Source organism: Glycine soja, chromosome 12 (assembly GCF_004193775.1).
Source record: "Glycine soja cultivar W05 chromosome 12, ASM419377v2, whole genome shotgun sequence".
Classification (NCBI taxonomy): domain Eukaryota; kingdom Viridiplantae; phylum Streptophyta; class Magnoliopsida; order Fabales; family Fabaceae; genus Glycine; species Glycine soja.
This window is the reverse complement of record NC_041013.1, coordinates 4,215,682-4,232,471: the sequence shown is the minus strand read 5'-3', so window position 1 is coordinate 4,232,471 and position 16,790 is coordinate 4,215,682. Positions and strand designations below refer to the sequence as shown.

The window sequence follows — 16,790 nt, the reverse complement described above, 5'->3', positions numbered from 1 at the left end:
GTGAATCGCCTAATTGTACATCAAAATATCTAATACTTGTGGTAACACATTCTCTCCTATAATTACAGTAAAATTCATTGGTGAATAAACTAACTCCGGCTATTTTTATCAGAAACAAATTTTACTGTATTTTTTTACACAAACCGAAGGAAGTAAGACACAAATTCGTGATTTCTGATATTTGTGTCTAATAACCTCACAAAGTTTCCTTTTTTTTCCCACAGCAGTAATAAAAATTAAAGAACAATCAAACAATATAAATCTAAGCAAGAGAAAGAGAGAATTAAAATTACAAGATAATCAATCAAATTAAAAGCCAAAACCAGAAGATAATTACTGTTTGCCGGTGCCTGAAAAAATCAAAGAATATTTCTAACAAAAAATATAAAGGAAGGAATAAAAAATACCATGATGAAAAGAAAAGAAATAGAGAAAGAAAATATTAAGGAATACAAAAGAAACTGGACGTTAAAAAAAAAAAAATCAAAACTTTTAGAGGATGTTTCAGTTTGTTAACCGTGTCTACCCCATACCCCAAGTATTTGCATGTTTTATGTAATAGCAAGTGGGATTGATAACTTTGTTGTTGTAGCTCCAGTTGTAAAATATACAGAAAATAAGCACGCAAAATTTAGGAAGCACAGATAGGAAAAAGAGCCTACATTACAACAAATTCTGAAAATTACGACACAATATCCTTATGACATCATATCTAAATTTTAATACAAGATTACTATTAAAACTCAAATCCTAAACTAAAATAAAATCATTGATATTCAGTATTACATCATAAAATACTACCATTGATCTAATTAACATGCTCTTCCACTCATGTTGAAACAAACGCAAAATTGTAAGACAGCCATATTTTGAAGCCTTAATGCCTAAAATTGACCTGACAATACATATAGATCCTAGGCTTGCTGTAAAGATTGTGAAGTTCTCTGCCAAAGGGACCGCCCTAAAATGGAACTTCCGTGTATTGAAAGATATGCAGCATTTAATCTGGAAAAGCAATCAAAGATTCGTCATAAACACGCAATGAGCCAATATATACAAGTTTTTCTTTTGGTGAAAGCCAATTTACATTATTTTTAAGGTGTCATTAACTTCTAAATAAAAAAAAAAGGAGAGAAGCTTACTTATCGACATCAGGCATTGCCAGGGGGTCATACAATTCCTCCATAGGCATAGACACTGCTGACATGTCTTGAGCACCTTCAACCTGAAAAGTAAGCAACCAATATGCATGAGTAACTCAAAAATGTCATTCTCTTCCATGTGTATGTAAACTTACATTCTGAGGGTATTGTGCATAACCGGCATATGCACCATAAGCATACAAGGAGGGATCATGAGTAGCACCATAAGCATATGATTCATAACCCTGTCCATATCCGTAGTAAGCACTCCATTGACTTGGATCCATCTGTGCACCCCAGCCACCGGGTACATCCTAAAATTGTTTCATTAATAAATTTTAGTGCTAACATAATTGCACATTTAATGAATACTAAAAGGTGAATCCACATACCAGCTACTCTTAATCTGGTTGCCCAACATCATTAATGAAGAATTTTATAAATCAATACTAAGGTTTGGTATCCAGTTAAAATAGAAAAAAGAAAAAAAGAGAAGCCTATAGTAATACCCCTTCTATAATATTATTTAATTAATTTTTAGAATTGGGCATTCAAATGTAACTGCTACAGCTAATATTTAGCTTCAACTAAATATCAACTAAATATTTAGCTTTAAATTATATACTACATCATCTTAACTTCAACTAAAACTAGTCAGCTTTGAGCTAATATTTGGCTTTCTCATATATTATCTTTCCTTGTGTCACCACATATCATCACAACCTTGTGACTTTTTTCTCTCTGTGAATGAAAGTTTAGGGGAAGGGGAAGTGGCTCCAAACCCAGTTTGCATATGCAATTGTGATAACCTATAAAGAAAGACCACCAACTGGACTTGAACCTTATTCCTTTTTACTAACATTCCAATCCTATCAACTGAACCAACCTTCATAGGCATCAATCTCATGATTGTCAAGTAGAGTCTAGACTTATCTTCCAAACATCTTTCAACGACCAAACAGCCAAACCACTAAACATGGCAAAACATAATACCACAACAAAAACCTTATCACATTGGGTGAGATCAGCTACACAAATCACACAACACCATTGAACCTGGCTAAAGATCAAATTCTCAAGGACAATAACCCTAAACAAGGCCATATGTTACCGACCTACAAATATTGGAAGACCTTATATAGTTGTATACATTGAAGTAGTTTTCAAAATTAAAATGCATTGTATATGACAAACATGCAACAGGCCAGTGTAAGCATGACAATCTAAATTCATTTTGTCAATAGTTGAATCATTTCCACAGGCAAAATCACCTGTCTAGCTGTCAAGGTACTGCCCCAAGAAATTTGGATCACTTGCTGACCTATTACCTTCCCTTGCATCCTCTGAATGGCATCTTCAGCAGACGCTCTACAGACAAAAGCCATGGAAGCTGTTAAAATGCCAATTAATAACAAGCAAAAGCAGAAGGAGAAGAAACTAAGATTGATGAAAGACCTCATAAGATGCAGAGTAACATGACATCAGGCCACATGAAACTTATTGCCTTGGAAAAGGGGTAGCAACAGTCAAAATCATATCATTTACCCTTTGAGTTTCAAAATATTAGAGTAACCCCACAAAGATTCACATGTTAAAGATTAAGGGTAAAAAAGCAAAAACCTAGTTCCAAATTGAACATAACCATATCCTTTGCCCGCATAAATTTTGACCAACACAATATCACCAAATTGCACAAAGGCTTGCTTAAGCTCCTCCTCCGTCACATTAAGATCCAAATTACCAATACAAACCTGCAACACAAACGGATGTAAGTAAGAGTACCATAAAATCACATAAAGAGTAAACCAGCAATTTAATTCCTGAAAGCGTAACGTGCTATCACTTTAATATGCAGTCACATTATATTAGTCTCTAAAATAAAAAAAAATCCAAATTAAGTCCCTAAAAGTTCCAGTTGTTTCATCCAAGTTCATAAACTTAAATCCTTACTATCATTTTGATCCCTAAATGTGTTAATATTATCTCTCAAGTAATACGTTTTTCTGAATTTTGGACTAATGTGATTGGACTTATTTGAAATTTCCTTAATTTCAGACACTGATGTAACAACGCTATACACTTCCAGGACTAAAACGGTGATTTACTCATCATAACATAAATAAATGATTGGTCAGTGATGTATCCGACTTACAGTGGTATTATTCACATCATTCTCCGGCGCAACAGTACTCACTGGAGCAGTGTATGCAGGAAATTGATACATTGCTGCAAAGTAATCAAATTCACAATAAGCGCCTCTTCAAAGTTGCAATAAAAATAAAATCTAACGAAGAATTGTATTGCACTTACCTTTAGGTGGAGCATATTGGTGTTGAAAAGAAGCATTCTTCTTAGGAGTAGCCGCGCTGATACGCATTGGTCGCGTGGAGCAATAAACGCCGTTCATTTCAGTCATGGCGCGGTTCCTCTGGGCCTCATCGGCGAACTTAACAAACCCATAGCCCTTGGAGCGGCCCGTGGCGGGGTCGGTGACGACTTTGGACCCTTTAACGGAGGGATAATGGGCCCGGAAAGTCTCCTGGAGGATGAAATCGGTGACGTCGGGGGCGAGATCGCCGACGAAGATGGAGTGGTCGGGCCCGGAGTCCCCGAACGAGGCCCAATTGAGCCTGAAGGTCTGGTCCGTGCCGGGCATTTGGGCCCCGTTGAAGGTTCGGAGAAAGGCTTCGGCCGAGGCGTGCGAGACGAACTCGACGAAGCCGTAGCCCTCGGGCTGGCCCGTCAGCTTGTTGCGGATGATTTTGATGGAAACCACTTCGCCGCTGTGGGCGAAGCACTGAGAGAGGTAGGACTCGTCGACCCAGTACTGTAAATCGCCAATCCAGAGGGTTCGCACTTCCTCGATCGCCGTTGCTACCATCTTACACCGCCGCGCTGATTATGCTTCAGCCTCCTTTTTTTTTATTTAGTGTTGTTGGTGTGAGATTGAGGCTGCTTTTGAATTTAAAGTGTAGAAGACTATGTTATGGGCCCATCCTTATGTGGGTTGGGGCAGTAGCACACGAAATTCAGATGGTATGGAATGTGGACATTTACTTTCAACACTTCACCACCTGAATCTCACACTTTCCATTTTTATTGTGTGACAAAATTATCCTTAATGAATTTCAACACTCTCTTTCCCCAAATGTTTCAATGAGACCCCCTTTCGGCGATCCCCTTCATTGAGTCGGCAATCTCACACGACATCATTACTTCCCTCAGTCACTTGACAAACTTCCCTCAATCACCTTTTAGGTGTGACACTCGCAAAGGTAAGTGGGTGTTTGGCTTCTGGTAAGTTGTGGTATTGGGTTTTGGTGTGAATCTTTGGCTTTTGTGGAGTGGGTTCTAGGTGTTGGGTTTTGATTTGGGTGTTCCGAAACACATTTTAGGATTTTTATGTCTATTATGAATAGTCATTTTGTAATATACTTGTAAATTCAAAAAAAATGTGAAAATAACACTTATTCCGTAATACAAAACTTTTTTTTGGCTTCGAGAATAGGTATTCCAACATACATTCTTGATTTACAAGTGTATTACGGAATGAGTATTTCATAATAGATTTGCAAATCCCAAAACATGTTCCAGAATATATCCATTCTGAAAAAATGTTTTAGAATATCTATTATGGATTGCAAATGCATTACAAAATATTCATTCTAGAACAACATTTAGGGGAAGGGAGTGCTAAAATTTATTAAGGGTAATTTTATCCACCAATGAAAATCGAAAGTGTAGGAAGCATGTGGTGAAGAGCATAAAGTAAATGTATGGAATGTGTTCATTTGTCTAAAATCTAAAATTCATAACCATATCCATTCATTTTGGTAAGAATTTTGATGAAATTATTGTCATTTAATATTTCTTATTATCAAGACTTTTTGTCGTGGATTAGTTATTTTAAAAATATACTCCTCCATTCCAAAATAACTAATACTTTTTTAAAAATTCATATAAATTTTTAAAAAGAAAAACATTTTAAGACAATAGTATTTTTTAAGAGACAATTTTATATCTTTATTCTTTTTCTTAATTTCAAGAAATGTGTTATTAATTCTTTCAAGACTTAGTATTTATTAGAAGGTAAAATTAGAATAAATATTTTAATATCTCATTAAAAATTAAAAATATTAGTTAATATGAAAATTTTTCTTCTTACATTTTTTGGGTGAACCCGAATAACCCTAGTCAAGAGTCAACGACTAATCTTTCGAGGTATATAGATTCATTTAAGAAGTTGATTTCTCTTAATATATGTTTTTCATACACACATATTAGGGATTGAACCCCTAATCAAAAATTGTATTATCTAGAAATTTCCATGTGTCTTTTCCTTCTTCTCTTATAAGTGCAGATTAATGGGCTTCTTGCACTGTTCGTCTTTACTTTCCTTAATTATTTTATTTTTCTTAATTAGCCTTACTTTCATCAATTAGTCTTTTTTTCCTTAATTAGTACTGTCTTCCTCAATTAGTTTGTTTTCCTTAATTAGTCTTCTTTTCTTAATTAGCCCTCCTTTCATTAATTATCCATTCTTTCATCAATTAACTTGTTTTCCTTACTTAGTTATGATTTCCTTAATTATTCCTGTTTTTCTGGGCTTTATTTTACTCATTAAGCTTCATAAATCCATCACTCTTAATATTTTTTGCATAAAAACCTAAATGATGATAATTTAACAATTATTTGCTCAAAAAGGAAAAATTAGAAGAGAAAAATTACAAATTCCTCTATAATTTAACCTCCAAAATATACTCATAATTAATCGTTATCAAACTCCTCTTATTGTTTTGTTATCTCTTTTATTTACTTCTTTTCGTTTAATTAAAATCATCCAAACTAAAAAGGATTCACTTGTTCATTGCTTACAAGTGTGCATATATATATATATATAATCGAATTATATCGGTGTAACTTAAATAACTATTATGCTATTCGAATCCTAATTTCTTCTTTTAGTAAAATGAGTGCAATCAAATTTAGTTTTACAATATAGAAAGTTCATTATTGGCGAGTTTCTTCAAGATCATAATTTCATAATGCAATGAAGAAAATGGAATCCAACACCAACGAAGAACAAAATTTGGTATTAATGTATATATATTTGGTAAGAGAGATTAATACACACTTCCGAATTAAAACCAATACACAAGCATGGGCTACACTACAACCAAAATAAGGCTTTCACTTTAGTGTAGACCCAATTATTAATACACAAGTGATTACAAATTAATTGCAACAATGTTGAACATAAATTATTGAAAAGAAACAAAATCAAATTGCTTTTGCCGTAAACTTAATATACGGGAGGTGGGGGTGAGTTATAGAGGTAGGGGTGATATGGTGGAGGAGGCGAATGTGATGGAGGAGGGGGAGACTTGTAGTAATATGGAGGAGGCAGTGAAGGTGATGGAGGAGGAGGTGACTTATAGTAATATGGTGGAGGAGGCGATGGAGAAGGTGGAGGTGGAGATTTATAAACATATGGGGGAGGTGGAGAAGGAGATGGAGGTGGCGGTGACTTGTAGACATAGGGTGGTGGTGGTGAAGGGGAAGGTGGGGGAGGTGACTTATAAACATATGGAGGTGGTGGTGAGGGAGATGGCGGAGGAGTGGATTTGTAGATATAAGGTGGGGGAGGTGAAGGTGATGGTGGGGGTGGAGATTTGTAAACATATGGTGAGGGAGGAGAGGGAGATGATGAAGGTGGAGACTTATAGACATAGGGAGGTGGTGGTGATGGAGATGGTGGTGGTGGTGTCTTATAAACAAATGGAGGAGGAGGTGAGGGAGATGGTGGAGGAGAAGATTTGTAAATATATGGAGGTGGTGGGGATGGAGAAGGTGGTGGTGGGGACATGTAGACATATGGTGGAGGGGGAGAAGGAAGAGGTGGTGACTTATAAATATATGGAGGTGGGGGAGATGGAGAAGGTGGAGGGGGAGACTTGTAGACATAAGGTGGAGGTGGTGAAGGTGACGGAGGGGGTGGAGAGTTATAAACATATTGTGGAGGAGGAGAAGAGGGCGGAGGAGGTGGAGACTTATAAATGTATGGTGGAGGAGGTGAAGGAGATGGTGGAGGTGGGGACTTGTAAACATAGGGAGGAGGAGGTGATGGAGAAGGTGGAGGGGGAGACTTATAAATGTATGGAGGAGGTGGTGAAGGAGATGGTGGTGGTGGAGATTTATAAACATATGGCGGAGGAGGTGATGGAGAAGGTGGAGGGGGAGACTTATAAACGTATGGTGGAGGAGGTGAAGGAGATGGTGGAGGTGGGGACTTGTAAACATAGGGAGGAGGAGGTGATGGAGATGGTGGAGGGGGAGACTTATAAATGTATGGAGGAGGTGGTGAAGGAGATGGTGGTGGTGGAGATTTATAAACATATGGCGGAGGAGGTGATGGAGAAGGTGGAGGGGGAGACTTATAAACGTATGGTGGAGGAGGTGAAGGAGATGGTGGAGGTGGGGACTTGTAAACATAGGGAGGAGGAGGTGATGGAGAAGGTGGAGGGGGAGACTTATAAATGTATGGAGGAGGTGGTGAAGGAGATGGTGGTGGTGGAGATTTATAAACATATGACGGAGGAGGTGATGGAGAAGGTGGAGGGGGAGACTTATAAATGTATGGAGGTGGTGGTGAAGGAGATGGTGATGGTGGAGATTTATAAACATATGGCGGAGGTGGTGATGGAGATGGTGGAGGAGGTGATTTGTAATAATATGGAGGCGACTTATAATAGTAGGGAGGTTTTATTTGGCGATATGTTGGTGGTGTGGAGTGTGGATAGTAGTTGGATGGTTGGCCATAGTAAGGTTTATCATCGGCGGCAACACTCATAGACATTAGGCAAAACGCTAATGCAATGATCAAACGAGGCCATTGCCTCGTTCCCATCTTCTCTGAATGTGCAATTATCTTTGTCGTCGTCTTTTGAAGATTTATGGTGTATTAATTCTTCCTTGGCAAAGAGTATGGATTGTAAGCCTTTATATAGTATTTGCATTCAATCACGGTCGATAAGATATCATTGTTAGATGACAGTATGGCTTAAAGTTTGAATTTATATTTATATTATTTCAACTTGATGTTGTGGTTTAGCATTAAAGAATTTCATATTTTCCACAACGCGGGCTGGGTACAAAGTCAAGAAGAGAGTAGGTGATGGCATGGCTGAATGAAGAGTTCTTGTTTGATATAAACAAACAATTGAAAAAGCGCGTTATAGCAGACAACTCTGATTATTTCCTCTGCCCTTTCATTGAAGAACTGGCCATCACGATTGCGAGCCCTAAAGTGTGAAACGGCTTATAAAGTCATATGCAAAACTTGCTCCAATTCTCTAACATGTCTTTTCTTTATAATTAGCTTTGCTTCTTTCTTCTTTTCGGAATATAAAAACATAAACTTATCTTTATTGCTATTTTATTCTTATGTCGTCGGTGAAAACTTCTTCAGCTTACAAGACATCCTTGCCAATAGGATAAACTAACATACTTGATAACACTGTACAGAATTCTCATTCTTGTGACTTCAAAATTTTAATTTTTGACATGGTATATATAATTACTTTCTATGCCAGTATACCTACCTTAGTTTTTTAATCAATATCACGTGTGTTAGATTTTTTGATCAATTCCACCCTGCAACTAGATTTTTTTTTATGCTAGCTAGAGCAGTAAATGGATTTTTGCGTGTTTGAAAGCTCGTGTAATATGTCTTAAAAAAAAGGCTGTGCAATATTTTGTAAATAAAAAGTACTTGGTGTCGAAATGTAGATTGATCGTGGAAAGATATGTTGTAAGGTTATTTATTTCTTTATTTTTATGTTGAACGTGTAATACTATTCAATGTATTTTGTATTTGATTTGATACAAAAAGACTATAAAAATACTTCGATTAACACGTCGTTGCTTGCTTGTTGAATTCACGTCTCTTTTTAATTTGATTAGTCTCTTTAACTACCTGATAACTCCTTTTTTGTTATTTTTTCTCTCTCAATTTTATCAAATTAATTAAGTTAGTCGTGGTTGTAATCTTCTATTACTGCCCATTTAATTTGAATTGCATTAGTAAATTCCAAGTTCAGCGGACAGGACTTGTTTTCACCATAGAAGTGTGGCTAATTTGGAGCAGATTAGAAGGTGATCGATTTATACTTGTCATTGAACTGCACAGCTCAACACAAAAATTGCTCCACTTCTAGCATTATGAGATGGACATATAGAGTGGTTAAATGATGTTTCCTTTAATTTTCACCTATTGCTAGCCTAACGACAAAATTGGAAGGGACGTGAAAATACATTAGCAGAATTAAAGTTTGACTACAAGCTTTACAAGCTTAAGTTGAAGTTTTATATATATATATTAGGAATGAGAAGGTTAAAAATCATATAACTTAAAAAAATCATATAAGATTTGTTCATATCCCATTGTTCACTTATATGATGTCAGAGCAGTAATATATTAGATATTTTCATATATAGTATTGCTTAAATGGAGAAGAATAATCGTTCTAGTTAGAAGGCATAGTGTTTAATTTTAATCAACATATATGTCTCCTTTTTTTTAGAAGAACATACATGTATTCTAAACGCTGTTACTTTGTCATAGGATTTTTTATCCCCATTAACTTTAGCAAGTTAATTACTTGCAACATTATGCACAATATCTCACCTCCATCTTCTTTAATTATTATTTCTCCCACGTCGGTTTACAGTCTTTGTTAAATAACTTGAACCATTAGTTTTTTATCAGGCAACTATTAGGAAGTAACCACGTCGATCGGTTTATAGCTTCCTAATAGTGCAAGTTGGAATTTCAATTCTTTTCGTTTGGCATGGTTACTTCTCCTTTCTCATTGGCCAAAATAATAGTTTTGTATCATATTAATTGTTCACTTTAATTAGACATAGGTGGGTTGTTTATCTTTCGAATCATTTTGCAACGTAATAGGTTTTTTTTTTTTTTATGTATATAAAGTGATACTTAATGACTTAGTAAGTGGGAGGCACATACATACTACGGAGACTACACATCCTTCTATATATGTGATCAAAGCTAAATTAATTTGCTTGGCTGGTTGCTCTGTGTTGCATGTGTAGATGATAGGCTCACTTGTGAAGACTTTCTTTTAAATCACGCGGGAAAAAAAAAAAAAACTGTTCTAAATTCTGAGTGAAGCCATCGTGACCCATATTCACACTTAATTTCTCTGCGAAATCCGAATCGTAAATAATGGAATGGGAACGCTTCAAATATATATAAAACACATAAAATCATAAATAGATTGCATAGGTTGAGAAAAAAAAACAAAATAATAAGTTAATTTTTTCAGCAAAAATTAATCATTAATAAAATTGACTAATGTCACCGTGATCGGCCCCCCCAAAAATAATACATCAAGCCCAATCAATATTAATAGTTTTGGAATAATTATATAATAAATTGAAAAAGAAAATTGATTTAATCAATCAACCAGTCTTGACATCAAATGGCTGATAATTATTGATTTATTCTAAGATTATAAATATGAATATTTATTTTTTGTTATATGACTTCTCATTAAATTATATGGAGTCTCGTGTATTAATTTTTATAACTTTTAATTCTTTTAAAATATTATTACCTAAATTTAATGTTTCTTTTAATTCAAATTATAATAACATATCAAAATGAGGATATTTTTAAGATAAGCAAAATATTAATATTATTGTAATCTTAAATGATCTAAATTTAAATTTAATTATAAATATGTTTTGAAATGCAGAATAAATAATTATATCTAATGATTTATTTATATTTAATAATAATTGAATAGTAGTATAAAATTAATCTATTTGCGAGGGATTTGAGACCAAGATATTCCATTGCTAATTTGTGAGTAAATTGCGAGGGAAAATTTCTCTCACTAAACACAATCCATCTTGTTAAGTCTCAAACCATTTTGCCAGGGAATTGCCACGACGTACATTGCGAGGGAACACACTAGTCGCTAATTTGCAAGGAGTGTGCAAGCGACTTACACCCTCGCTATATAAAAATTTTATTTTCTAAATTTAATGAAGATTTTGTGAGGACTCATTCCCTCACTAAATTACTTATCACGTTTGTGAGGACTCATTCCCTCATCATTCCGTCACTTAGGATCAAGGAACAGAGGCAAAATACTTGCACACCAATTAGCTAAAAAGTGTTTTTCCTCTTTGATCCTTCGGTAATTAGTGTGGGAATGACGATGAAATAACTTCTTTGCTGATCCGCATATTTCTTGTAGTGAAATTTATTATGTTTCTTAAATTAATATTTTTTTTATAAAAGTAATAGTTTTATATGAACATTTTTCTAGAGATTCAAGACTAATATAATACTTTTTTTTATCATATTTTATAATACTTTTCTTGGTTTAGTTAATAGTAATATTAGTTTAGTTTTCAATTTATGATCCTTAATATGAAGATTAAATTATTAACTTTTAATTCATTGAAGAAAAGATAATAATAAAATTGAATTTGTAATTTCATAACGCAGAGAGGAAAACGGAAACCAACACCAAAAGAATGAAATATGATATTAAATGTATATTTGGAAAAAGAGATTAATACAAACTTTTGAATTACCACCAATACACTCGCATGCTACACTACAGCCAAAATAAGACTTACTTTGGTGTAGACCTTATTCTGAATAAATTCTTGTAATTACAAATTAAACTCAACAATGCTGAACATAATTTATTGAAAAAGTTCAAATTGATTTAGCTGCAAGGTTAATACACAGGAGGTGGGGGTGAGTTATAGAGGTAGGGTGGAGGAGGCGAATGTGATGGTGGTGGTGGAGACTTGTAATAGTATGGAGGAGGTGGTGAAGGTGATGGAGGTGGTGGAGACTTGTAGTAATATGGAGAAGGTGGTGAAGGTGATGGTGGGGGTGGTGACTTGTATACATAAGGTGGAGGAGGTGAAGGTGATGGTGGGGGTGGTGACTTGTATACATAAGGTGGAGGAGGTGATGGTGATGGTGGAGGTGGAGATTTGTAGACATATGGTGGTGGTGGTGAAGGTGATGGTGGGGGAGGTGACTTATAAATATATGGAGGTGGTGGTGATGGGGATGGTGGTGGTGGAGACTTGTAAACATATGGTGGAGGAGGTGATGGAGATGGTGGGGGAGGATATTTATAAACATATGGAGGTGGTGGCGATGGAGACGGTGGTGGTGATGACTTATAGACATATGGAGGAGGTGGAGAAGGTGAAGGAGGTGGCGGTGACTTGTAAATGTATGGGGGAGGAGGCGAGGGAGATGGTGGTGGTGGAGATTTGTAATAATATGGAGGAGGTGGTGAAGGAGATGCTGGGGGTGGGAACTTGTAGACATATGGAGGAGGAGGTGAAGGGGATGGAGGAGGTGGAGACTTGTAAACATATGGACGGGGTGGTGATGGAGAGGGAGGTGGTGGTGACTTATAAACATATGGTGGAGGAGGTGATGGAGATGGTGGGGGTGGAGATTTGTAGACATATGGAGGAGGGGGTGAGAGAGATGGCGGGGGAGGAGATTTATAAACATATGGAGGTGGTGGAGATGGAGATGGTGGCGGGGGAGACTTGTAAACATAAGGTGGAGGTGGTGAAGGTGATGGAGGAGGAGGAGACTTGTAAACATATGGTGGAGGAGGAGAGGGAGATGGGGGAGGTGGAGACTTATAGACGTATGGTGGAGGAGGTGAAGGAGATGGTGGCGGCGGTGACTTGTAAACATAGGGAGGAGGGGGAGACTTATAAATGTATGGAGGAGGTGGTGAAGGGGATGGGGGTGGTGGTGATTTATAGACATATGGTGGAGGAGGTGATGGAGATGGTGGTGGAGGAGACTTGTAAACATATGGTGGTGGTGGGGATGGAGATGGAGGTGGAGGTGATTTGTAATAATATGGAGGGATTTTGGAAACATAAGGAGGTGGCCGTGATGGAGAGGGTGGTGGTGAAGATTTATAGTAATATGGAGGTGACTTGTAATAATAAGGTGGGTTTACTTGCTGATATGGTGGGGGCATGGGGTGCGGATAGTAGTTGGATGGTTGGCCATAGTAAGGCTTATCTTCAGCACTAACACTCATAGCCATTAGGCAAAATGCTAATGCAATGATTAATGGAGGCCATTTCCTAGTTCCCATCTTCTCTATGTGGTGTGCAGCCCTTGTTCTCGTCCTTTAGAAGACTTATGCTCTATTAATTTCTTGCTTTGCAAAGCATGGATTGCAAGCCTTTATATAGTGTTTGCCTTCAATGATGACTGATAAGATATCTTTGTTAGGTGACAGTCTGGCTTAAAGTTTCAAAATATGATTACATTATTTTAACATTTCAACTTGATGTTGCGGTTTCCATTAAACGATTTCATATTTTCCACAACACGGGGCTGGGAACAAAGTCAAGAAGAGAGTTGGTGATGATACTGCTGAATGAGCTCTTGTTAGATTTAACAAACAATTTAGAAGCGCGTCATGTATAGTAGACAATTCTGATTATTTCCTTTGCCTTTTTGTGGAGAACTGGCATTATGATCGCGAGAGCCTAAGCGTGAAATTGCTGATAAAGTTGCCCGAATTCTTTAAAATGTCTTTTCTTTATAATTAGCTCTGGTTCTTTATTCATAATCGACATATTTTTGGATTATAAAAACATAATATTGTCTTTATGGTTATTTTATGTATCGTCGGTGAAAACTGATTCAGGTTATATGAGACATCCTTGTCAACAGGCTAACTAACATACTTGAGGAATTATAATAATACTGTAGAAAATTCTCATGGTGGCTTAAAAAATTAATTTTTGACTTGGTATAATTACTTTCTATGCCAGTAGAAGTACATTAATTGTTTTAATCCATATAACACGTGTGTACACCATTTGCCTTGCTTTTTTCACCACCTGAAGTTTTTCTAACTTTGATCAGTTCCACTCGATCCGTGTACCAGATTTTTATTTTTATGCTACTGCAGGCAGCGGACAGCAGTAAATGGATTCGTGAGTTTAATTTGATAGCTCGTACAATTTTGTTGTAGATCGACGGTGGAAAGATTCGTTGTAATGTTATTTATTTCTTTATTTATTTTTGTGTTGAACTTGTGATATTATCCTGCGTGTTGTTTTTCTGATTTGACATAGTATGACTATAAAAATACTTTGGTTAACTAACGAACATGCGTGTTTCTTTCTCATTCAATTCCTCTCTCCACCTACCAGATAACTCTCCCTTTGTTATTCTCTTAATTTCTCCTATTTTTTTCAAAATAATTAATTTGGTCCTTCTAGTAATCTTCTAACCATTTAATTCTAATCAAATTATCGCAGAGCAAGTTTAGCGGTAAGACTTAATTTCAATTACATTGAAAACTCATTATTATAGATTCATTATTCATGACACTTGGTTGATATTCAGAAATTGATTGCCATATGTATTGATACATATGTGAAAGATGTCTTTTTTTTTTTAACTTTTTAAATATCTATAAAGATATTATACATCTAGAAAATGTCACCAGATATCTTGAAATAAATTTTCTGAAACACAGGAAATTTATAAGTTTTTTTTTCTCTTGACAATATTTTCTTTTAAATTTTTTTCTCTCCTCTAACATAACGTCTCCTTTAATTTCTCATTGGCCAAAATAATAATTAATCATATATTCAGATTGTTCATTTTAATTAGGCATATGCAGGTTTTTTGTTATCTTTAATATTTTGCTTTTTATTTTTGACAGAATTTTAATATTTTGCTATCTATTAGTTTTGAAAGTGGGAGGCATACACGGAGACTATATATATATATATATATAGAAGTATATATCCTTCTATATTATATTTGTTCAAAGCTTAATTAATTTCTTGACAGGTCGTGCCCATTAATTAACCAGCTCACTTTTAAAGACTTTATTTTACATCGTGCGGAAATGTTGTGTTGAGTTATGTGTTAACGCTTCAAAGGATTTAGCTGAGTAAGTTGCCACTTCTAATTCACCTCCACCTCTTCATAACTCATCTGAGCACACCAATCAATCATCATAGTTCTTGCTTATGAGAACATGTATAGATGATGGAAAATTTTCATTCAAGAAAGCCATCTCAATTTTGATATTCAGGGATCTTAAACCTCAGCTTTGAATACTAGTTTGTTGGAACAATAAAGTTCTCACAGGCACTCTCTATCACTCTATGTTAGAAAATAAAAGAAAACAATGAAAGGATTGATTTAGAGAAAATAGAGGAAACTTAAAATTCTGAAAAAAAAATTCTGCACTCTCACCGTTCCCATTGATGATCATTATTATTTTTATACATGCACATATAGTTATAACAAATTTCATAGCTGTCCAACTAACTTCAAAATGAATCATTAACTAACTCATAGCTAACTAACTGAATTACAACATATATCAATAAAATGGAAACAATCTTATAAGAGTAGTTTGTTGTTGTAATGTTAAGAATTTGAGCGCATATTTGGTTCTACATCCATAAGATGCACCAAATCCAATACCACATGCACCAAATTAAACAAAGTTTAAGTTGAATCTTTGACGGAAATAATTATTAATCAGACTTTATTTACTTTTCGATCAAATTCTAGATTAGTTAGAATTTTTTTTTAATGAAATGGAGGATTAACATAAAAAAAAAATCAAACAAAGTCTTACATGTTGGGAAAGAGTCTTTGAAGCCTAAAAGATACATTCATTAAAAAAACATATGTGAAAACTATGAGAGTGTTAAGATAGACGAATTTTTTTTTTAAAAATCTAACTAATTGGTTGAATATGGTATGTAAGTTGTTATAATTATCTCATACTTGTCTTTGATTTCTAACATAGACGTAAAAGTTCACGTTTCTGATCCGCAATCAAACAGGCATTTAACTGACGACATAACCTAATCCTGCGGGCTTGGGACGGCTTTGTAAAGATAGGTAACAAAGCATAATAAGTCTCACTCAGTGCTCTGCTATTGTTAGAGATTTTGGTACCAATTTTACCAAGTTAGTTGAGACATTGATCAATAACCAAGATACCTCGTTGCTATGTACATCAAATATTTTGATTCAGTACTCCCATTAATGTGGCCTGACTCTGTTTAGTAACTATGAACTTATTATATATCCACATATAATTAATTAGCTTCCTGGCTATACTAATGCTGCTGCAGCTAGAACGTCTTTTCCTTTGACTTGCATGGTGTTGGGGAAGGAGAAAAGAGGTCGACAAAATTGGTTGGTGCTGAGAAAAAAGTTGCGTTCGGTGAGAGCTCTTGGTCAACATTGCATGGCATTACTCTAGCAGAACTATTTGGGCAAACATTGATAGATTGATATAAGGGTCAAGGGTCCTTGTAGCAAGAATGCGATAAGAGATTCAAGAAGAGCCAGAAAGTAGGAATGCACCTAAACATGCTCTAATGCTGAAGTTTGTCCAAATCCTAGAAGTTGAAATTTTAGTGCTTCGAGTGTATAATTGGGCGGTTTACTAAGGATACATGCCACTAAGTTACATGTTCATGTCTCAATAAATAAGTTCAATTATTCTTTTCTTTACTCTTTTTTTTTAAAAAAAAAAATTGCACTTTTTATCATTTAATATT

At 35.4% G+C, this 16,790-nt stretch overlaps 2 protein-coding genes across 2 annotated transcripts; both read right to left on the bottom strand.

The window, feature by feature from the left end:
* Nucleotides 1-643: 643 nt before the first annotated feature.
* Nucleotides 644-4,089, bottom strand: LOC114378561 (polyadenylate-binding protein RBP47B'-like). The gene is made up of 7 exons (XM_028337187.1): nucleotides 3,453-4,089; nucleotides 3,295-3,368; nucleotides 2,763-2,893; nucleotides 2,414-2,510; nucleotides 1,298-1,456; nucleotides 1,143-1,225; nucleotides 644-1,005 (listed from the first exon to the last, which is right to left on the bottom strand). The coding sequence occupies exons 1-7, from the start codon at nucleotides 4,021-4,023 to the stop codon at nucleotides 915-917; spliced, it is 1,206 nt and encodes a 401-aa protein (XP_028192988.1). The 5' UTR covers nucleotides 4,024-4,089; the 3' UTR covers nucleotides 644-914.
* Nucleotides 4,090-6,220: 2,131 nt separating this feature from the next.
* LOC114380284 (extensin-2-like) lies at nucleotides 6,221-13,409 on the bottom strand. The gene is made up of 2 exons (XM_028339284.1): nucleotides 11,924-13,409; nucleotides 6,221-8,103 (listed from the first exon to the last, which is right to left on the bottom strand). The coding sequence occupies exons 1-2, from the start codon at nucleotides 13,328-13,330 to the stop codon at nucleotides 6,445-6,447; spliced, it is 3,066 nt and encodes a 1,021-aa protein (XP_028195085.1). The 5' UTR covers nucleotides 13,331-13,409; the 3' UTR covers nucleotides 6,221-6,444.
* Between the last annotated feature and the right edge of the window lie 3,381 nt (nucleotides 13,410-16,790).

Bases quoted from the DNA above. Each gene is read 5' to 3' on its own strand.
- LOC114378561 (XM_028337187.1), bottom strand. From the start codon at position 4,023: ATGGTAGCAACGGCGATCGAGGAAGTGCGAACCCTCTGGATTGGCGAT. The intron at 2,511-2,762 runs GTTTTTGCTTTT...TTTTGTCTGTAG, and splicing joins TATGTTCAATTTGGAACTAG to AGCGTCTGCTGAAGATGCCA. The intron at 1,457-2,413 runs GTGATTTTGCCT...AAACAATTTTAG, and splicing joins GTACCTTGACAGCTAGACAG to GATGTACCCGGTGGCTGGGG.
- LOC114380284 (XM_028339284.1), bottom strand. From the start codon at position 13,330: ATGGGAACTAGGAAATGGCCTCCATTAATCATTGCATTAGCATTTTGC. The intron at 8,104-11,923 runs TAACCTTGCAGC...AGGAAGAATTAA, and splicing joins CACCCCCACCTCCTGTGTAT to TACACCATAAATCTTCAAAA.